The sequence below is a fragment of the Thalassophryne amazonica genome, chromosome 19 (genome assembly GCF_902500255.1).
Source record: "Thalassophryne amazonica chromosome 19, fThaAma1.1, whole genome shotgun sequence".
In the NCBI taxonomy this organism is placed as follows: Eukaryota; Metazoa; Chordata; class Actinopteri; order Batrachoidiformes; family Batrachoididae; genus Thalassophryne; species Thalassophryne amazonica.
This window is the reverse complement of record NC_047121.1, coordinates 53125238-53149139: the sequence shown is the minus strand read 5'-3', so window position 1 is coordinate 53149139 and position 23902 is coordinate 53125238. Positions and strand designations below refer to the sequence as shown.

The following is a 23902-nucleotide window of genomic DNA, read 5'->3' as shown; positions in this document are numbered from 1 at the left end:
CACAGTCGTAGCTGCAGAAAACCTCAACATCACCGCCGACCATCGAGTTCTCCAAACTCAACCACCACAACAGATCAGTGAGTAAACAGACAAACAGACTCAAGTGTAAAAAGTGTGGAATATCAGCTCTTTGGTATGTTTCTTATAGGGCAGTATTGCATTTCTTACTGTGTGATGTTTTCCTTTAAAAAAAAACAAAAAAAAAACTGCTGTACACCTGAGAAAGTTTTTCTATTGCAGCTCTGTACTGGATCTTTGCACTGTGTTCTGCAGCTGATACGCCTTCAGGATGCACCGACCTGCAGTGCGCTCGTCAGGGGTCAAAGGTGAGCTACTATAATGGTGTCATGCTGTAAATAACCTGAAGTGTAATGCAGGTTGAAACCCATTTGGCTGTTTTAGCAGGTTTTAAAAAAGAAAATTTTCTAATATCTTATTAAAGTTTGCTACAATGTAAAGTGTAAAGATAACAATGAAAATAAAGACACTCTAATAAGAGTCATCAGGAGACAACATGTCCCCCCGGGTCCCCACAAATCAGGACTACAGAGTGTCAGGGGATGACCCAAGTACACCTTTATCTTAAATATGAATTAAATTGGTCAGCTGGTTCTTGAGGTATCACACTAAATCAAAAACAGACGGACAGACATGATGATCACTATATCCCCCGTATTTCATACCAGGGGGGTAAAAAGGTTATCAAGGTAGAGCAGGTAGGTCAGTGAGATATGGATTTGGGCTACCCAATGTTGACATGGATTCAATTCCCAGTGGTTTTGCATACAACACTTCTTCTGCATTGCTCCAGTCAACCCAGCTGTGTGTTGGACTGACATCCTGTCCAGAGGAAGTCATCTGCTTCATGCTACACAATCCGGTGTCAGACCAAACTGTCCCCCCCTAAAAATGAGTCCACTCTGCCTCCACTGCGCATGAGTCATTTCGTCTGAGCATCTCGTCTGAGTCAGACTCTCTTCACCCAAAGCGATCAAATGGATTAATGTGATTATTAACCATCAGATGACAAAGTAAAACCTCTTAAATCATTCTAAAGTCAGTTTTAAGTAGAAACGAGGCAATATTCCGTGATGCTGTGGCGCTCTGATCGCTTCCTCCTTCTTTTATGATGAAATAATGCTGAATTTATGTAGAAATAATTGTTGTACAAAAGCTTCAGATATCTGTCACTGAGACAGATGATGACTGGAGGCAGTATGAAGAAGAAACGAGGAGATAATCAGTGAACTGTGGCTAATGATGCATGCGCCGTGAAGGTAGAGGGGACCGATTTTTAGGGGGGACCATTCAGCCGGCGACACAGACGATCCTCGAGAGAGACCTGAATAGGAATTTTTTATACATCAAAATCAGGACCTTCAACTTTCATCCAAAGACAGTCAGAGAGACACACACACACACACACACACCAGTTTACAAACAGTAGTTTCACTGGACAGAGGACACACAGACAGACAGAGGACACGCAGACAGACAGCACCACTCAGGTTTATCGGAGCCGAGTGATTAAAAACGGTTTCATGGCTGCAGCATTTTAGTCACAAATGTTACTTCATTCAAACTGGTGCCTGGATTTGTGTGAAATGCAGATTATAGGTCAGTTTAATGGGAAAGGATGTCTTGTTAAACAAATGTTTCAGAAAGGAGCTGATGTGTGTCCACAGTGTCCACGTCATGCAGGCAGAGTGCGTCCATCAACATGATTACAAACTCACACTTTCACTTCATGTGCTGCTTCAGTAAAGAAAATACTAGTACCAGTACTGGTACATACCTCCTTAGTACTGTGCGGTCCGCTCGGCGATGAGCCTTCAGAGACTTTGTAACGATACTCTGATCGTTCAAACTTGGAAGAAAGGCTTTTATCTGCTCCCACAGTCACTCAGCTGTAATTTTGCAACATTTCCTGTGAAAATGCCTGAAAGCAACTGAAGCTGCTGCTAACCAGTTTCTTTAAAGCACCATTTGTTTGTCTGATAAATATTTTCTCTATTTCTGAACTGCAGCTCGCCTAAGAATAAACATATCTTATCATGTCTCTGTTCCTTTAAAAATAGTTTGGGCTGGACGTTTCCTTTAAGACAATACAAAGTTGACATCACAGCAGTGAAGAGAGATGATGACATTTCCACCAAACGAGACGCTGAAAGGTGATGAGACTGTGACAAACCTGCTATAATTCCGACTGAAATGCGCAGCTCTTTGGAGCTGCACACTTATTCCCACAAAACAGAAGGTATTATTATTATTTCCTTTACCTGACGGACTTCAGTTTAAGCACCGGCTGGTGCTGCAGCGATCTGAATGATCATTTCTCTATTCTGATTGCAGACTGCAGCGGGTCTGCTTGAAGCAATATAGAAATGATCATTTCCTGATAAACACCCTCAAAAACAACTGAACTGAAGAGCCGATAAGGGAATCATTAAACAAAAAGGCTTCTGATGTCATCATTTTTGTTATGGTAGAAATGTGCTTTCTGGCTTCTGTCCGTGGTGCATTCAATATGCATTGGGGGAGTTGAGATCTATGCAAGCAGGCAGCAAGCAATCCAGCGTGATTTCACCTGTTAACTGAATCGAAGCACTCGCATTGCGCACGTTTGTATCAAGATACTGATTTGTATCGATTAATCTCCACATGCCTATAGCACAGAGATCCTGCCTGGTAGCCCAACCAGATCCACCGTCCCAGCCAGTGAACCATATGTGAGCAGCTATAATCTGTTACAATTCTATGTAATTAGACATAAAACAGCAGGTAATTAATTAAATTTACAATTGCGAAAAAAAAAAAAAAAAGAGCCATGACTTCCTCAGTTTTGAAATTTGGGTGAAATCGTATGTAATGGGACACATTCACACGCTGATGATAAAAGGCCACAGTCAGATTAAAAACCCCATTTTGCACTCTGTGACCCCTTTAAAGTCGTACTGATCATATTAAAGAGTGATGATCAGAACGTATTCACTCATCCTCAACAAGAAAAGATGCCAAGAACAGAAACATGTGTTGTTTGATTTTGTTAAAAGACAAAAGAGCAGAGTATACATTCATTTATGGATGTCAGCGCGTTACAAGCTGGGGGGACCACATGATGACCATGACCATTTGGGGGTTTCATGCCATTATCAAGGACACCTCACTGGGAGAACAACCCGCTCAACGGCTTCCCCCTATAGGGTTACAGGAACTAAGTGATTGGACCTTGACAGAGGATTGCTCTTTAATAGGTGCAGCTTCTGTCCAGGAATGAAACTCGAGCCTTACCATACAGAATGCTGTGGACAGGTGTGGCGATGTTAATGTCTTGCAGGTGCTGCAGTGTCTCGGTGTGGAAAAGCCGCAGCGTGGAACCGGAGCTGAACGCAATCCAGATGCCCACCCCGGCCACCACCATGTGGGACACCACCATGCCCTCCTCCTGATGGGCCTCCAGCTGCTTCTGGATGACAGACAGCCGAGACAGAAGGAGTCTAAGACTTCACGCTTGTTTTTAAAGGCAGAGAATTTAAACAGTCAAACCCTGTTTAATCAGAAGTTCACTTTCACAAGCAGAAGCAGCTTCAGTGTTTGTCAAAGAGGAAAACATCTGAGAACATGTAGCATGTAGAGGCTCCATCAGATGTGCTGCTATATACAATATTTTTCAGAGCATATGTCGCAGTTGGTTTGTTTTGTTTTTTCTTTTTCAGATTTGGAGGTCATGTGACTTCCACTCCAGTGTGACTTGTATACAGAAAAAAAAAAGAAAAGAAAAATCACAATTTATACAGGCTTTCCCTGGAATCAACACACTGAACAAAAGAAACTCCAGTAATGAAAGTAAACTACATCAAGCTGATTAAAAAAAATATAATAAACTCCTTTTTACTGACATAGTCTCACTATGCCAGCAATTTGCGCTCATCTGCTTAAAATAACAGTCCTTATCGCATACACCACAATCTAAAGGCTTCCTGCTAAAATCTACTGTTGACTTCTGGACTTTTTCTGTTGTCCAAAATGCATCAAATAACATCCAATATGTTGTCCAAAGAACATTTATTTATCATCTCATTTATTTCTATAACTTAAAAGTCCTTATTTTAAGTAACAGCACATGCTGCGGTGTGCACATGCGCTACACTGAGTTCCTGTCCACTGTTAAACTTGCCCCCCAGAAAAACAAAGTGTTACAAACTGAGTCCCACATACTTCACAAAATATTTCATAATTTATCTGTTTTTACTCTCATTTATGTGTGGGAGCAAGAACAATCATGGATGTTGAATTTTCTCTGTGCAGAGAACAACGCTGGGTTTTCTCATTACATAACCTCACTCATCCTTTCCAGTGTAGGTGGAGTTATATTTGGCCGAGAAGCATCCATTCAGATTTAACCAAAAGGCTAATTTTCAACTGCAGTCCCCAAGCCGGACCTATTTGTTAATCGTGACTTTATGAATAGTGAATAATTACATGCAGGTCACTAATTTTCACTTTTTTTTTTTAAACTGTGACCCGTCTGTAAACCCTCGGTGAGGAAGAGAGAGTGAAGCAGGCAGGTGGCCCTTAATGAGCTTAATGAGGCTAAACTGATTCTGAATGAGTGCGTGTCAGAGCAGAGCGGCTATTCCTGGACCCACAGCAGGTGTTTCCATTCCACAAACCAAACCAGGCCAGAACACTCACACACAGGGAATACGAACCATATTCCACAAAAATACAAAAAGAAGCCTCAGGAAAGAAAGCGAGGCGCCTCACATAATAAAAGCCCTTCAATAATTTTACCCGCGAATGCTATTTGCTGGCAAATAATAAAGGAAATAACTAGAAGGCGCTTTCTGCTTCTGCCTTTAAAATGTGTGGTTCTGCTGCTTTAATGAGATCTGCACTCAAAAAGGAGATCTTTTTTTTTTTTTTCCCCTCCTGTTAAAGAAACATTTTTCCAGCTCCAGGACTTGATCCAGATTGAAATAATCTGCTCCTTTCTTTCTTTTAAACACACATTCCTGAATAAAAACATTTTTTAAAAAAAATCCTTCCCAGAGTCTGAACTTTTGCACAGAGAGCCTCAGATTGTCCCAAAGACTTGATAAACAGAAGGATAACTACGCGTGTCCTGGTCCATTTCTCTGGAGCTCCTTCCCTGTCTGATTTACAAACGGGATCAGACTCATGGATGAGACAAAAGTCCACCAGCGCTTATTAACTCTGCAGGTGAACTGAACTGCTGTGGACTCCTCTTTTTTTTATAGAAGTGCCCACAATTGAGCCTACATACCTCCACAGAGTGGGTGTGGGTACTGATGATGAAGACTTGTCCACCTGAAGACGCCCAGAGGTTCTCCTCCACAGCCAGGATGGTCTTTACTGGGAGGACTCCAAGTTTTAGCAACTTGGGTGTGTCGCAGCTCCACGAGGCGCCTGTAAAAACAGACACCACTTTATCAGCCTAAATCACTTTACCTTGTTTGACTGAAATCACACCTGCCAAAGAAAATTGCAACATGGAAAGAGCGAAAACCCTCATGACAAATAAAGCCCCAAACCAAGATTTGATCTCTCATCTTGTATTAGTCATATTCATTATGTTCAGGTACCAGCTTTCATTTGATTTTGTAGAGATTAGTAAAACTGTCCTTTTCCAGAAAGCCAATGAGAAATTGGTTGATTTCATTTTCCCAGAAGCCACCGTGGTGACCAACTTGGATTTGTAAATAACGGAATCTTAAAATTTAAGTTTTTCCAATATCTCTGCTTGTACAGTAGATTGCCAAAGACGTTCAGTCCAGTGGCTCAATACACATTTTCAGGGCCAAGGAAGCCAATGGTGCCAAGATGGCCATCATGGGAGCCTCCGGGAAAATGAAATTACCCATTTTCCTGGAGGCTACCATGGCGGCCATCTTGGATTTATAAATAATGGCAGTTTAAAATGGAAGGTTTTCCCAATATCTCAACTTTTAGATGACCTAAGGTGTTCAATCTAGTGTCTAATTACACATTTTCAGGGCCAAGGAAGCCAATGGTGCCAAGATGGCCACCATGGCAGCCTCCAGGAACATTAAAGTGCCCATTTTCCTGGAGGCCGCCATGGCACCATCTTGGATTTGTACCTAATGGTGGCTTAAAATTTCCCAATATCTCGACTTCTAGATGACCCAAGATGTTCAATCCAGTGGCTAATTACACATTTTCAAGGAATCCAATGGTGCCAGTTACATCCAGGAAAATGGAATCATTCATTTTCTGAGTGGCTATTATATGCACATTCTCTCCCCCCCCCCCCCCCCCCCAAAAAAAACAACAATCTGTAGTTTTACTAATCTCCACAAAATTCCAATTAAATTAACATAACAAACCTAAAAATTATTCTCTTCTCCACACCACATGAAGTCTTAACTGGAGATGCAACAGAAAAGAAAAAAAAATCTGCATAGATAACAGTTTCTCCAATCACAGCCACAGATGCCAACAAGTCTTTCAGGCTTGTCATGCGTTTTGGTGGCTTCCCTCACTTGTCTCAGTCTTGCACAATCCTGCATGAAACGTAACAATAGCTGTGTCAAATATTTAAAAAAAAAAAAGGGTTACATTTTGAAATTGCCCTCTCTCACTCCAGTGCACTGGGATTAGATTAGTAATCTGTACCAGACGATGGTCAGATATCCAGACCTACACAGAGTAAAATACCTAACAAAAAATGAAATTACTGCACCTCTGTATAGAACAAGAGTCATCAGGAGATGACATATGCCCCCCGGTCCCCACTGTAATACAAAGTGTCGGGGAGATCACCCAAGTACACCATTATCCTAAATATGAATGAAACTGGACAAGTGGTTCTTGAGATATCGCACTAACAAGTGACAACAGACAGATGGACGGACATGCTGATGGCTATATCCCCCTGTATTTTATACTGGAGGATAAAAAGAACAGCTTCATTACAAATGTCTATGAACTTCAAACCAAACCATAAATGTAAACCTGGAGCAGTTTTATATGCACGTATTGGTTTATCAGAGGACACTGTCTTTCCAAATGACCTTTTTAAAAGGTCGCCCACATTGGTCTCTCTGCTCATGCTGGAGTGGTCACTGATGGCTTTCACAGCCTTTACTGTGAATACAGATGGGCTGCTGAGAGGAATTAGTCAGAGCTGTGCTGCGTCCCACACACACACGCGCACACACACACACGCCTCCTACACACTCTGCACCTACACCATCAGATCTGTGCAGAAACACATTACTGTGTCTCTTACTGCAAATGAGCAAGTAGCTCAGTGGGATAAGGACCTCAACTTCCAATAGGCAGACCTGGGTTTGATTCCTGGTCACGGTCTATGGACATGACACTTTATGCTCATTGTCTCAGTCCACACTGCTATAAATGAGTACTGACCTTGGCTGGGGGAATAACGTGCAATGGCCCGACCAGGGGAAGTTAAAGTCTGTAATCCGCTTCCTGCCACAGAATCCCGGGATAAGCCCCGGGACCAGTGAGCCTCAGGGTGTATATAGGTCTTACTCCGAGCTGAAGACTTTGATGACAAAAATTCTGACATTGTGATGATCTTATGATTTATTGCAATTTAGCAAATTAATTTCCATAAATTGAGATCCAAACACACACACCCCATCCCATATATTGCATATGGGATGCATCCACCCAGGTGTGCAAAATTTTACAAGGGAACACTGAATTTAAAACAATTTAGAACTTAGAACACACAATGAGATTTATCAAGATTAAAATGAAGTTGAGATGAGACGTCTTTCATTCTTCATTGTAAACGGTGGGCATTTCCAAAGAGTTTAAAAAGAGATAAAATTTGTGCTTGTTTTGTTGAGAACAAACATTTCGGTGTGTAACAGGTGGACTATAGTTCTGTGCTTTTCTGCGTTGAACGCAAAGTGCATTTTAGTGCAACTGATGTATTTTCAAGTCACTTTGATGTGAGGCAGCAATGAGATTCATAAAAATGGTTAGAAAAATTAGTTTCTCTAATGTGAGCCACCTTGTAGTTTTGTGGCTCATGGAACAAAAAGAAAACACAATCAAAGTCTAACTACCATATTTTCTGAAGAATAAGTCATGTATTTGTTATTCACCGACGCCTCAGGAGGCAGAAGCAGCTCTCCACCAGCACTGTTTACAGTGCGGACGGGGAGCTGTTGACCCTGACTGGGGATGTTGTGGAGGCGGAAGGAGTACTTCGAGGATCTCCTCAATCCCATCGTCACGTCTTCCGAAGAGGAAGCAGAGACTGGGGACTCAGAGGCGGACTCATCCATTACCCAGGCCGAAGTCACTGAGGTGGTTCGAAAGCTACTCGGTGGCAAGGCACCTGGGGTGGATGAAATCCGTCCTGAGTACCTTAAGTCTCTGGATGTTGTGGGACTGTCTTGGCTGACACACCTCTGCAGCATCGCGTGGCGATCGGGGACAATGCCTCTGGATTGGCAGACCGAGGTGGGTGGTCCCTCTGTTTAAGAAGGGGGACCGGAGGGTGTGTTCCAACTATAGGGGGATCACACTCCTCAGCCTCCCCAGTAAGATCTATTCCAGAGTACTGGAGAGGAGAATTCGACCGATGGTCGAACCTCGGATTCAGGAGGAGCAGTGTGGTTTTCGTCCTGGTCGCGGCACACTGGACCAGCTCTACACACTCCATCGGGTGCTCGAGGGTTCATGGGAGTTCGCCCAACCAGTCCACATGTGTTTTGTGGATCTGGAGAAGGCGTTCGACCGTGTCCCTCGGGGCACCCTGTGGGGAGTGCTCCGGGAGTACGGGGTCCGGGGTCCTTTGCTAAGGGCTATCCGGTCCCTGTATGACCGCAGCAGGAGCTTGGTTCGCATTGCCGGTAGTAAGTCAAACCTGTTTCCAGTGCACGTTGGCCTCCGTCAGGGCTGCCCTTTGTCACCGGTTCTGTTCATTATTTTTATGGACAGAATTTCTAGGCGCAGCCAGGGTGTAGAGGGGGTCTGGTTTGGGAACCACAGAATCTTGTCTCTGCTGTTTGCGGACGATGTGGTTCTGTTGGCTTCGTAAAATCAGGACCTTCAGCGTGCACTGGGGCGGTTTGCAGCCGAGTGTGAAGCGTCCGGGATGAAAATCAGCACCTCCAAATCCGAGGCCATGGTTCTCAACCGGAAAAAGGTGCTTTGCCCTCTTCAGGTCGGTGGAGTGTCCTTGCATCAAGTGGAGGAGTTTAAGTATCTTGGGGTCTTGTTCACGAGTGAGGGACGGATGGAGCGTGAGATCGATAGACGGATCGGTGCAGCGTCCGCAGTGATGCGGTCGCTGTATCGGACCGTCGTGGTGAAGAGAGAGCTGAGTAGGGGGCAAAGCTCTTGATTTACAGATCGATCTACGTTCCGATCCTCACCTATGGTCATGAGATTTGGCTCATGACCAAAAGAACGAGATCGCGAGTACAAGCGGCCGAGATGAGTTTCCTCCGCAGGGTGGCTGGGCGCTCCCTTAGAGATAGGGTGAGGAGCTCGGTCACTCGGGAGGAGCTCGGAGTTGAACCGCTGCTCCTCCACGTCAAAAGGAGTCAGTTGAGGTGGCTCGGGCATCTTTTCCGGATGCCCCCTGGACGCCTCGCTGGAGAGGTGTTCCGGGCACGTCCCATTGGGAGGAGGCCCTGGGGAAGACCCAGGACATGCTGGAGGGACTACATCTCTCGGCTGGCTTGGGAACGCCTTGGGGTTCCCCTGGAGGAGCTGGGGGAGGTGTGTGTGGATCGGGAGGTCTGGGCGGCTTTGCTTGAGCTGCTGCCCCCGCGACCCGACTCCGGATAAAGCGGAAGAAAATGGATGGATATTTATATTGGACTTTCACTGGAATCAAAGCATTAAACAAATAAATGCCAATAATAATAAGGATACAACAACAATGCACAAAAACCACAAATTAATGAGCTGATAATAGAGAAAACAACTTATACACGGGGTTTAACAGGCATGACTTATACTCCAGAAAATACAGTAATTAACTGTGTAATCACCCTGCAGCAAACACACGTCATTAACACACATGAAATCCTAATTTACATACTGCTGTCTACATTATGTTGCCACCTGCTGTCAGGTGCGCAATTATACATCGTAAATTATCCGCAAAACATTCTCCAACCCAACGTGCAAAAAGTGTGGAAAGTCCATACCATTTTGGAATCATTATATGGGATGTCAGTAATTCAGACCCACGGAGTTTATTTCCTTTTACAGTCCATGTTAACAAACGGGTCGGACCCAATTATGGTGGCCCCAAAAATAAAGTAAAAGTCGGCTGTTAAGACAGTTGTGCACATAAAAGCAGCAATATGATACCGCAAGCAGAAAAAGGGGACTTTAAATTTAAAGTTTTGAGTGCTTTAGAAGCGTGGCAGTGATCAAACACACACTTTAGTCCAACGTTGTTTTTTTAAATGCTCAGCTGATTCCTGTGCTGAATACAAAGTTCGATTTTCCAAATACCACATTCCCTGCTAAACTAGGTCAGGAGGTAAATGAGGCCTCGCCAATCGTGTTTGCTTAAGAGAAGGCACAAAGGCAGCTATTGAAGGGAGGAGAGGTGCCGTGCGGGGAGACGTGCTCCGTACAGTGACGAGCGCAGAGGAAGCGGCGGGATTTGCATTCCAACGGTGCCCTGTGTGTATTATTTTAATAATCACAGTGTGAAGCTGCATGTGCGTTTGAAAAGGGTGTGAAGAAAGCAACATGTCTTCAGCTCTTCTTTGCAGACTTGCATCAATCATGTGTTGAAATGTGCGTGCTTTCATGTCGACATCATGCAGCAAACAGATCTGATGATATCAGTTTTCTTATTCTGGCATGTGACCTTTGGAACATTCCCCTTTTTTTTTTCCATCTCCAAAAAATGCATACAGTTATCACACAAGGAGCGATCACACACTGCAGACCCTCCATCAACACATCACAGCAAATCCAGGCAGATTTTAAACCCCCCAATTCAGATTAATAATTCAATAAAGATCTTTACATGCAGTTTGATACTTTTTTCCGATTTAAAGTTCCAACATTAGACTGTAAAGTGATGAAAAAAAAAAAAAAGAGAAGCCAAAATATCTTGATTACCTCCTAGTGCAGGGGTGGGCAATTAATTTTTACAAGGGGCCACATAGGGAACCTGAATTATGTCCGAGGGCCACACCATCGATAACTCGGTTGTCTCCCATTACAAATTTTACAAAAAATTACCTATTTAATAGCTTTTATAGGTAATTTTTATTATTGTAATGTGTAAATATTTAAATATGCCTAAATAAACCTCTCTAATGATTTGCAACACACAAGCTTGACATTTTTAATATATGTAATAATAATCACAGACCTCATGAGGGCCGGACAGAGACATGCAAAGGGCCGCATGGGGCCCCTGGGCTGCAGTTTGCCCAGGTCTGTCCTAATGGCTGGTTGTGGAACAGTCCATTAACAATGGTTACATGCGAGTAGAATACGTGCCGAAATAAAAACATATCTAAACCTCACAATCTGATTACAAGTAAATGAGACTGCAGTGTTCATGCTAGCTGTGTTTTAGGTTTAATTCTCTCTATTTTGGCCTTTTTCCATTTAAGATTTCTGACCAAAACACAAATCCAGATGACTTGAGACATGAGTTACAGCCTAATATTTTTTGGATTAATCCATTTATTTTAATATAATCCAGAAGAATACCATAAAACATATAACAGAGTCGTATGCGACATTTAAACTATCATACGTCCAACGTGTTTGCTCGTACGCGGGCAGCCACTGTTCTGACTGTAGCCTTTAAATATTGTAATTTGATATGGATGCATGTTCCTCAACTGTCCAGCAGGTGTCAGATTTCACCAGGTGGATGTCCAGAACAATATTTGAAGAATTGGGTTTTTCAAGGGTTTCAAAATATTTAGAAGCAAGGACCACATTGGAAATAAGCGTTTATGCTTTCATGTCTTATCCTGGTTTTTAATGTCATATTTACATGTTGCGTGTTTGTATGCATTATTTGCCAAATAAACAAATCAAATTAAAAAAAGCAGTGTTTCAAGGTTGTGGTAAGAAGGAAAAGTTTTTGGCGCCATCCCCAGCCAGATGTTCTATCAATTCTTTAATTCAGGTTTTACATTTCTGTTGTGGTGAATGTATTTAATTGGGCATCAACTTTCTATACACAGTTTTTACTCTGTTAGCTGAAGCTAATATGGGGGCAGACATGACTATGAGATATTACACAGTTAAAACAAAGCTGCTTTTAGGATTGATGTGGGGCATCAAAGTTCACCACAAACCGTTTACTTCATCCTCATTATGGGCTCTTTTTGATTTGGTGAGTTGCAAGGTGATACCATTTATGGTTTTTGAGTTACTGTCTACAGAAGCTGTCAGGAAGGGAGGGACTGACTCACTCACTCACCCATCTACAGTTTTGCTGTCCAAACCTGACAGGACTGCCACTGCCAGGAATGGTTTTTCCTCATATTATAATGCGCTGGGTTTATAATATTACACACATGCGTGTCTCAATCCATTCATCGTTCTCATTCATCATTCATGTTTCTTCTTTAAAGACACAACTAAGGCAAATATCAGAAAAAACTATTTTACAAATTCAATGTGTGTGTGTGTGTGTGTGTGTGTGTGCCTGAATGAGAGGAAACACACTGAAACTGCTCCTTCTGAACTGCTGGGAAAACCCCAACTTAACCCTAAAATCACCCGGTGAGCCCCAGAGGCTCGTGCTCACCACAGCTCCCGTTTAAATCACCACATCCATGGCCACGGCAGACTAAATATTTAAAGCAACAGTTTGCCTGCAGTTTTCAAACTAAACTGACTTGAACACATTCCTGTTATTATGCACAACACGTCCAAAACAAGTACCATAATTACCGTAGACAAACTGTATCAAGAAACAATACAAAGGCAAAACTCTGAGGAGACGTCCACAAATCTACAGGTGCCACTGCTCGTCCTGTACACACCTTGTGATCTGGAGTAAACCGCCACAGAGCCGCTGACCAGGCCGACGTACAGACAGCGTTTGGTGTAGACCAGGCTGGTGACCGTGGACTTGTCCGGGGTGAAGAAGTGCTGCAGACGTACTTTTTTGGACCGCTGGCTGCTCTTATAAACAATGATACTAAACAACACAGCAGGAAAAAAAAAACATAAAAAATAAAACCCACAAAAAAGAAATTATTAGTACCAAGTGTCCTACTGAAATAAAATAAAGAAAAGCAAAGAAATGAAAACTTAAATGTGGATCCCTCATAAAATTTTACTCCAAGTCAGACTGTCCTTCACCAAATAATGTGAAAATCAGTTCATTTTAAAGCACTATATTAGGATTTCAGGTAATTATTAAACATTTTAAGCTTTTACAAATTGTCTGGAGTCACCACAACAGGTGTTTTATCTGTGAGAGACCAGACCAAGAGTATGAAATCTGCAAAAACCGCTTGTAGTAACACAACCCGAATCACGACCTCTAATTTAATGCCCTCTACTGGAGCCAAGAATGAACATATTCACAAATCCATTCAATAGTTTTAGGGAATCTGTCAACAAACAGACCTTTGGTTGTAGACGTAATGATGCCATGTTTGTTACTATGACAACAGCAACTACTACAACGTTTATGAATACTTCCAAGTCGTCTGGGACATTCAAGCACAGAGTGGAGTTACTATGTGGTGAGATGGGAGTACCTGCCCTCCTCCATGCCCAGACAGACGGTGGGAGTATCACTGGTCTTCCCTGGGGGGATGTCATTATTCTCCACAGCTTTGTCTCCATTCTCTTGGGGTTGGTCTGCAGGGACGTAGGCCATGCACAGGATGCGCGACTCCACGTTAAAGCACTCGGTCACCTTCGGGCTGGAGTTCTGCATGGCCACGATGGCTATCTGGCCCATCTGGCTGGTGCAACTTGCAACCTGATTGCAAAAACAAAACAAATAAATTTGTACTGACAGGATTCAATTATATCAATAGTTGTATCGATGAGAGAGAAAAAAACATTTTAAACATTTTTTTCGTCTTTATTGTATGTAGTATGTGTCTTCGCCGCTAAACCACCCCTGCACCAATAACTGATAAATGAAAAGCATGATCATTTTTTCTTCCAAGATGGAAAAGGGAACAAATCAAAGCCAAGTGAAACCAAACAATCCACGTCATTTGTCTTTCTGCTGCTCTCAGTTGTTCAAGGTCATCACAGAGTCTCCAGTACAGACACGTGCTGGGATTTGGCTCAAGTTAACCCTTCCTGACGCTCCTTCACTTCTACAAAGAGAGAGAAGAAAACAAGCACATGCAAACACACAGCCTCTGGTGTTCCCCATCGGATCCCCAGCCAAGTACTGATCAGGCCCTACTCTGCTGACATATGATGGATCGGTGCACACAAAACAGAAAAAAAAAAAAAAAACCTTCAACAACACGAGATAATTACAGAGAAAACAAAATTAAACAAACAAACAAAATTAAATCTCTTCTTTTAGTTACGTTTTAGGTATGATCCTGTTTACAGCTGTAACAGATACACAGTTTTTCTAAAATTTCAAAGTGCATTTATTATGTGAAATCTCAAAGTAGCGCGTATTAGTCGCATCGGTCCAAAAATGTATCACGAATAGGTAAAAAGTATAAAAGTCCCACTGGCCTGCATTTATTTCTGAAACTTGGTGCTACTGCATCATACAACAAGAAGCAAAACAAATTTAAACAGTGCATGATTTATTTATAATACAAACACTGCATTAGCAAGCTGAAGATAAAAGTGTTACTGTTACCGCAGAAGGCACAAAGAACTCAAAATGCTTTTTGTCACCACTCAACAGAAGAAAATATCTGCTCAGAGTTAAACAGGTGCACGGTTACCTCACTAAATTTAATTAAATGTTTTAAAACCCCTATGTATTTTTACAGCAATATAGCTAGCCTTACCTTAGCCTATCTGTCCTCCTTGTTGCTGTTCTGGCTGTCCTGCACAGTCCAAATAAGTGGAATGCTGAGTAACATGAAGGTCAGAGGTGGAACACCATGGCTTTAGTGAGTAAAAATCCTACAAATACTAACTGGTTCTCCCTGTGCACCTAAAACTGACAATTTCACTAATTAGCTCATCTACCTGCATGAAGTGTTTACTACTTAGAATCAGCTGGTTGAGTAGATGGATGAAACAAACAAACATGTGGTAGGACTTTTATTCACTTCCACCTCTGATGAAGACTATATTCTCTCTCTTTATCAAAGATAGTGATCTTTCAGTTTGAGAGCATAATCTATAAACGTCATCCACCCTCTAAGACCTAACACATCACTGGACCCCCCCCCCCCCCCCCCCCGCCCCATACATCACTTCAAAATGCAAGTTGGTGCACCAGTAAAATGTATAAAAAAAATTATGACATACAGTCTGGAAAGTCTTCATAAATGCAGTAGAAACTTCCCATGTGGGAGCTGTACATTTCTGCTAAAAGATTACATTAGGCCAGATTGCCAATTCACCAAATAAAGGGGCATAAATTAATTCAACCACTGCACAGGGACAAAAATGCTGAGTCCCATTTAAAAAGGGATGCTAGATTTTCCACACGAGAGATTTCCAGCTTCTGACTTCCAAGTGTTCCTATACCGACAAGAACAAACATGGCTGAACAACACTTACTGTAGTCCAAATTAAGTATTTGAGTAAAGAAGCTAATGTGTATTTACATCTGTCATATCTTGTTTTTAAAAACACTTTTAGCTTCAAAGTCACTAACCTCTGATTATTTAAATAGGAAACCTGAACCAGAGTAGAATGCCACAATAAACGTGGGAATAACTTCTTCACTTGTGCTAATGACTGTGGCGTTAATGACTGGTGTGGGAACAGGCCTCACCCAGACGCAGCCATGACCCACGGCGGGAGCGTCGGCGGTGCTCTCTGCGTTGAAGTGCGGCTCTGGGTTATGAACGGCACACTCAACCTGCCGCACAACAACAGAACAAAGAAGGAAGAGTTAAAAGTCGAGCGGTCACATGAGTGTGCAAATGAAGTCAGCACTTAGGAATTCAGGGTAAATAAACCAGTTGGTTAGTGTTTTTCAGAGTGCTACGCTCCAACAGGTTCTAGGCTCCGTTGGCTGATGAGAGACACAGAGTCACTTTCACACAATCTGACACAAAACCAATGCAAATCAAATTATGAGAGAAATACAACACAGAAATCATAAAATCTTAACACCGTCTTATGAAGCTGGTCTCACATGGAAAAGAAACACTGACATTTTCCTACGAGTGGGTTCTTCATCCACACATGTAAATGGAGGAAAATCAAACCTGTGTATTCTATTTTAAAAGAGACCTGATGTACAACACAATATACACATGGAGGACCTTTAAGCATACTGTGAAAGTTTTTACTTATTCTATTTGTTCTCATTTATTTACTTCATTTGAATGATAATTTCAATATTTGCCTGATATATTTTGCAGGGTTTATTGTAGTAATTCGCATGTAGTTCTTGTTGGTAAATTATATGTTTTCAAAATTTTATTATTATTATTTACTGAATGGCTTTCTGACTTTACAGTCATCACAAACGCAGCATAAGTAGCAGACTTGGCTCCAGAGTTACTGAAGCTAAAGTTAACAGGATAAACTTTGCACGTCTGCTTTATTAAAGCAAACTTTTGCAGACTGGGTGGTGGTTTTCATGACAGGTGACTGGGCTGCAGGTATTGTAAATATGACCAGATTATTTCCTCAGTAACTGAAGTAGCAGTGGAGCCAAAGTCACCAAGCTACTAATATACAGTGGGGCAAAAAAGTATTTAGTCAGTCCTTGATTGTGAGCGCCAGAAATCTTGCTTGTTTGTTATTGACCAAATACTTATTTTCCACCATGGTTTACAAATAAATTCTTTAAAAATCCTACAATGTGATTTTCTGGATTTTCTTTTTTCCTCATTTTGTCTCTCATAGTTGAAGTGTACCTATGATGAAAATTACAGACCTCTCTCATCTTTCTAAGTGAAAGTTTTCCTGGTTCTCTCCCTCAGCCCCAACCAGTCCCAGCAGAAGACTGCCCCTCCCTGAGCCTGGTTCTGCTGGAGGTTTCTTCCTGTTAAAAGGGAGTTTTTCCTTCCCACTGTAGCCAAGTGCTTGCTCACAGGGGGTCGTTTTGACCGTTGGGGTTTTACATAATTATTGTATGGCCTTGCCTTACAATATAAAGCGCCTTGGGGCAACTGTTTGTTGTGATTTGGCGCTATATAAAAAAATTGATTGATTGATTGATTGATTGAAAGTGAAAATGAAATACTTTTTTACCCCACTGTACATTCTGCTTAATAGTGTTAGTACAGTGACCTCCAGGTGACAGATTACTGACCAGTGCATTAAAGTGGTCAAAATCAAACAACCTTCACATTAACTAGCTGAGTTAATCAGCGTAACAATAAACAAACTTCAGCTAACTGCACTGAAAGAAAAGTGAGAAAAACAAAAAGTCTGACCTTGAACTCCTGCAGTTTTGACATGACCACAGGCATCTGTCGAAGGAGGAGAGGGTGTTTCTGCTTTTTGATTTGATTCCCATTGTCCTCTGCAAAGAACCAGCCCTGCAAATTGTCCTCCTCTGAAGGAAATCACACAGAAATTAAGACTTGCTTTAGAAATGGACACTGTGCAGTTTGTAAACTCCAGCAGTCAGAAGGTGAGACTCGGCTCATAACGTGAAGCTACCGTATAAAACTGTTTGACAGCAGAGATGTGATGAGCTGTGAGTAGTGAACTGCAGGGATCGAACCTGTGTCCCTGAATCAATAAAGTAAAGCGTAAACAAATGAAGTGTGTCAGTGAGGAAGTGGAAGCTGAGGGTCATTTACCTAAAGCCAGTTTGGCCATCTGCAAGTTGCTGATCCATGACTGTTTGATGGCTGGGCCCAGGGTATTAAACACTGCACTGAAGTATGTGGCTTTACCCAACCTGCCAACAACAAAACAAAAACGGATTAGACAAAGGATGGAAAATTATACAAGTGATGGTTGTGGCAAAATGAACTGGCTGAAATTAAGACCAGTACTTGTTCCATCTTACTTTAAAATTCAATTTTAGTCACATTCTTGTTTTTTCTTGGCTTTGTGGAAACCAGCTTGTCACTGAAAGTGGAATTAGGAATGTTAATGTTTCTCTGGGTTGTTTTCCAAAGCAAACATCTGTTGTAACGAAGGCTTAAATTACCACACTACTTATTTTAAACCAATATACACCATTTTAAACATGTTAAATAACTTGCAACCACTTCACAAAATGTGAAAACATATTTCAGCTTATAGACTGCTTCCATTAGGGGCACCACAGCAGATCAACCTTTTTTTTTATCTCACCCTGTCCTCTGTGTCTTCCTCTGTCTCTCCAGCCACCTGCATGTCCTCCCTCAGCACGTCCATAAACCTCCTCTTTGTCGTCCATCTTCTCCTCCTGCCTGATGGCTCCATCCTCAGCATCCTTCTCTCTATATACTCTGGGTCCCTCCTCTGCACATGTCCAAACCATCTCAATCTCACCTCTCTCACTGTCTCTAAACCGTCCCACCTGACCTGTCCATTCCTACGTCCATTCTCGTCACTCCCAAAGAGAATCACATCATCTTCAGCTCCGCCTCCTGTCTTTTTGTTAGTGCCACCGTCTCTCAGCCGTCCAACATAGCTGGTCTCACTACTGTCTTGTAGACTTTCCTCTTCACCCTTGCAGATATTCTTGTGTCACAAATCACTCCTGCCACCTTTCTCCACCCACTCCACCCTGTCTGCACTCTTCTTCACCTCACTCTCCATTACTTTGCACAGTTGACCCCAAGTATTTAAACTCATCTACTTTCACCACTTCTACTCCTGGTAACTGCACTATTCCACTGGGTTACCTCTCATCCACACACGGACTCAGTCTTGCTCCTACTGACTTTCATTCGCCTTCTCTCCAGAGCATATCTCCACCTCTCCAGACTAGACTCAACCTGCTCTCTAGTCTCACTACAGATCACAAAGTCATCTGCAAACATCATAGTCCATGGAGACTCCTGTCTGATCTCAGTCAACTTGTCTATCACCATTATGAACAGGAAAGGACTCAGCTGATCCTTGGTGTAATCCCACCTATACCCTGAATGAATCTGTCATTCCTACTGTGCATCTCACCACTATCACATTATCCCTGTACATGTCCTGCACTACCCTCTCATACTTCTCTGCCACTCCAGATCTCCTCATACAATACCACAACTCTTCTCTTGGCACCTTCTCATAAGCCTTCTCTAAATCCACAAACACACAATGTAACTCCTTCTGGCCTCCTCTATACTTTTCCAAGCGTATTCTCAGAGCAAACATTGCATCTGTAGTGCTTTCTCAGCATGAAACCATATTGCTGCTCACAGATCTTCACCTGTTTTCTAAACCTAGCTTCTACTGCTTTTCCATAACTTCATGCTGTAGCTGATCAACTTTATGCCTCTGTAGTTACTGCAGCTCTACACATCACCCTTGTTCTTAAACACAGAAACCAGCACACTTCATCACCACTCCTCAAGCAGTCTCTCACTTTCCAAGATTTTATTAAACAATCTGGTTAGAAACTTCACTGCCATCTCTCCAAGACATTTCTATGCCTCCACTGGAATGTCATCTGGACCAGCTGCCTTGTCATTCTTCATCCTCTTCATAGCTGACCTCACTTTATCCTTACTAATCCTTAGCGCTTCCTGATTTAAAAGTCTAGATGTGAAATTTTCAGAAGATTCAAATGGTTTATCACAGGTGTACTGATTAATGCACATGCACACTTTGACAACTGCATAGTACAAACTCTACCAGCACAGTTACATAATCAGAATTAGAGTTTCACTTTTGCAAAACATTTTGAAAAATGACACCCATTGTGCCAATTCTAAATGCTCCATAGTTAAGAGCTCAAAAGCAAATCAATCCTAGTTTTCTGTGCTGTGTATCTCATGGTGTCTGTCCTAAATCCTGAGCTGCCTGTTCAGCGCTGACGGAGGGGACAGACCGTCAGCGGTGTCCCCTCATGTCGGACAGACTGTCAGACATGATGTGGAAGCCGATGTCAGTCATCACTGATAGTGAGGATCACTGTAGAGTGGAATAAAGGGATCGGTGGAGGAATCAGAGGTGCAGCTGTTTCCAAACATACCCGTGGATAATATGACCGGCTAAGTAGAGCCAGAACAAGGGACTGAGAGACCAAAATAAGTTGGAGGAAGAGCACGTGAACAGGCAGGAACATCATCAGCATCAACAGCTGCATCATCACATGACAGGAAGAGAACAGCTGATTGTATATGTCATGTCTCCATTTAGGGCTGATTGGAAGCCATCTTTATCAAAATGTGGTTTCTGTCCTAAATGCATCATCATCATTCTGGGGGGCAGGAGAGGAAAGCAGGGCAACAGGGGATAAAGACAACCCTTAGATAAAGACAACCCTTAGATAAACACAACAGTGGGGGGTCTGGACTGAAAGTGGAGGCTGCTAAACTGTTATTGTTGTGTTATGAAGGTTAAAGTATCTCAAGCGACGTGAGGTGAAGATGTGTGAAAGAACAGACTTGTCTTGTTTCCCGGGCAGTTGGAGTTGGATCCTGCAGCGGTCAGCTGCCCTGATCTCCTCCTCCTTTTTCAGAATCAGCCTCTGGAGACCCGATACCCAGTCCTGGGCCACTGTGGGGTTCACGTTCTGTATACACAGGTTCAGGTGGGTGGGGGGAGGGGGACAGTGGAAAAATAATTAGATAACGTGGACGGTCATTCCAGAATGTTGTCTTTGTGTCTTTCACACAGTTACTGTGCCTAAAACTAATTAAGTATCTTTTTTTTAACAATTTAAATCACAAATTATTTTCTTCTGTGCCACTACAATATTATTTCTTTAAATTTAACCAGGTTAGCCCCATTGAGATCGAGACCTCTTTTACAAGGGAGACCTGGACAATTTAAAGTCTCCAGTCCACCTAACCTACGTCTCTGGATGTGAGAGGAAGCCGGAGCGCCAGTCTGACACAGGTTACTTCCCCATCCAAGGCGGAAACCCATGTACAGCTGGCTGGACTACGATAATGCAGGTTAAGTGCCTCATCCAAGGACACACACAGGAGCATGAGTGGGATATAAACCCAGGTCTACAAATTCTCGTTTTATGTCACTAACACTGCCCCCCCCAACACATAAAAAGTTCACTCACTCTGAAAATTGATCCATGGGAAAAAGTTAAGAGACCAAGACTGTTACCACTATTTTCCTTCCCAAGATGAAAATGTAGTTGTTAGTAGCAAACTTTTAAGACAAACACAAATTTAACAAAAAACAATATATTGGGGGGGACAAGACTAAAAATACGCCAAGTCAGCCATATTTTTGTTCCAGTAAAGTGTTACAGTTTCAAAAAGCTTTTTCTTACTATTCTGAGTGTTCAGTGGATGTTAAACTCCCAAACAGCTACATTATCCATTCTGATGGAATAACAATATATTCAGTTTGGAACAAAGAATTTCTTGCAAACGAAGCATGTGTTAAAAGTCTAAGTGGAGCAGTCAGCGGTTCCACTGCCAGGAATGTTTTAATGACCGCATGGCTGTAAAAAGCAACAACATGTCCTTAAAGGGACACGTGAGACATGTGAGGTGAGACTTTATAACTATACCAGAAAAGCACATTTTTAGTTCTGCCACACAGCCAGTCACCAATTCAAACAATTTATTAAATCTGAAAATGACTGACATCATTACTTAAATGTTCCAACACAATTTAAAACACATCTTGTTCACTGCACAAGAATTAAAAGCGAGGGACTTGACCCAACATCACGTGCCTGGTAGTTGCCTTTGAGGCTGCTGATCATGCCGGAGATCTGGTTGACCAGGCTGAGGTCATGGATTAGGTTTTGCAGGTCTTGGTACAGCTGACCGGGGCCCACGTACAGCTTGTCTACAGAGAAATATGAAAAAAGGGCAAATTTGTAAGTTTGTTTGTTTAAAATAATTCACACAATTTGCAACCCAACATCTTTGGGCTCACATTTGATAATGATTTCTGTGAGGATACTTTAGGTTCTCACAAACTGCATGAGTTGGAGTATATATATATATATATATATATATATATATATATATATATATATATATATATATATATATATATTATATATATATATATATATATATATATATATATATATATATACATACATGCATACACTCAACAAAAATATAAACGCAACACTTTTGGTTTTGCTCCCATTTTGTATGAGATGAACTCATAGATCTAAAACTTTTTCCACATACACAATATCACCATTTCCCTCAAATATTGTTCACAAACCAGTCTAAATCTGTGATAGTGAGCACTTCTCCTTTGCTGAGAAAATCCATCCCACCTCACAGGTGTGCCATACCAAGATGCTGATTAGACACCATGATTAGTGCACAGGTGTGCCTTAGACTGCCCACAATAAAAGGCCACTCTGAAAGGTGCAGTTTTATCACATAGCACAATGCCACAGATGTCGCAAGATTTGAGGGGGCATGCAATTGGCATGCTGACAGCAGGAATGTCAACCAGAGCTGTTGCTCCTGTATTGAATGTTCATTTCTCTACCATAAGCCATCTCCAAAGGCGTTTCAGAGAATTTGGCAGTACATCCAACCAGCCTCACAACCGCAGACCACGTGTAACCACACCAGCCCAGGACCTCCACATCCAGCATGCTCACCTCCAAGATCGTCTGAGACCAGCCACTCGGACAGCTGCTGAAACAACTGGTTTGCATAACCAAAGAATTTCTGCACAAACTGTCAAAAACCGTCTCAGGGAAGCTCATCTGCATGCTCATCGTCCTCATCGGGGCCTCGACCTGACTCCAGTTCGACGTCGTAACCGACTTGAGTGGGCAAATGCTCACATTCGCTGGCGTTTGGCACGTTGGAGAGGTGTTCTCTTCACGGATGAATCCCGGTTCACACTGTTCAGGGCAGATGGCAGACAGCGTGTGTGGCGTTGTGTGGGTGAGCGGTTTTCTGATGTCAATGTTGTGGATCGAGTGGCCCATGGTGGTATGGTGTTATGGTATGGGCAGGAGTCTGTTATGGACGAAGAACACAGGTGCATTTTATTGATGGCATTTTGAATGCACAGAGATACCATGACGAGATCCTGAGGCCCATTGTTGTGCCATACATCCAAGAACATCACCTCATGTTGCAGCAGGATAATGCACGGCCCCATGTTGCAAGGATCTGTACACAATTCTTGGAAGCTGAAAATGTCCCAGTTCTTGCATGGCCGGCATACTCACCGGACATGTCACCCATTGAGCATGTTTGGGATGCTCTGGACCGGCGTATACGACAGCGTGTACCAGTTCCTGCCAATATCCAGCAACTTCGCACAGCCATTGAAGAGGAGTGGACCAACATTCCACAGGCCACAACTGACAACCTGATCAACTCTATGCGAAGGAGATGTGTTGCACTGCATGAGGCAAATAGTGGTCACACCAGATACTGACTGGTATCCCCTCCAATAAAACAAAACTGCACCTTTCAGAGTGGCCTTTTATTGTGGGCAGTCTAAGGCACACCTGTGCACTAATCATGGTGTCTAATCAGCATCTTGATATGGCACACCTGTGAGGTGGGATGGATTATCTCAGCAAAGGAGAAGTGCTCACTATCACAGATTTAGACTGGTTTGTGAACAATATTTGAGGGAAATGGTGAAATTGTGTATGTGGAAAAAGTTTTAGATCTTTGAGTTCATCTCATACAAAATGGGGGCAAAACCAAAAGTGTTGCGTTTATATTTTTGT

At 42.5% G+C, this 23902-nt stretch overlaps 1 protein-coding gene across 3 annotated transcripts in view; it reads right to left on the bottom strand.

Moving 5' to 3' along the window:
• The window catches only part of arhgef10 (Rho guanine nucleotide exchange factor (GEF) 10), a 92834-nt gene that overhangs the window by 11478 nt on the left and 57454 nt on the right, over positions 1-23902 (bottom strand). For 2 of the 3 annotated variants that reach the window (XM_034195427.1, XM_034195430.1), the window contains 9 exons: positions 21908-22023; positions 20649-20776; positions 17910-18010; positions 17538-17659; positions 15920-16006; positions 13740-13966; positions 13014-13171; positions 5288-5430; positions 3292-3466 (listed from right to left, as the gene is read on the bottom strand). In XM_034195427.1, the coding sequence (XP_034051318.1) occupies positions 3292-3466; positions 5288-5430; positions 13014-13171; positions 13740-13966; positions 15920-16006; positions 17538-17659; positions 17910-18010; positions 20649-20776; positions 21908-22023 (1257 nt within the window). The remainder of the gene's footprint in view (positions 1-3291; positions 3467-5287; positions 5431-13013; positions 13172-13739; positions 13967-15919; positions 16007-17537; positions 17660-17909; positions 18011-20648; positions 20777-21907; positions 22024-23902) is intronic. The other variant, XM_034195429.1, reaches the window with a different exon arrangement.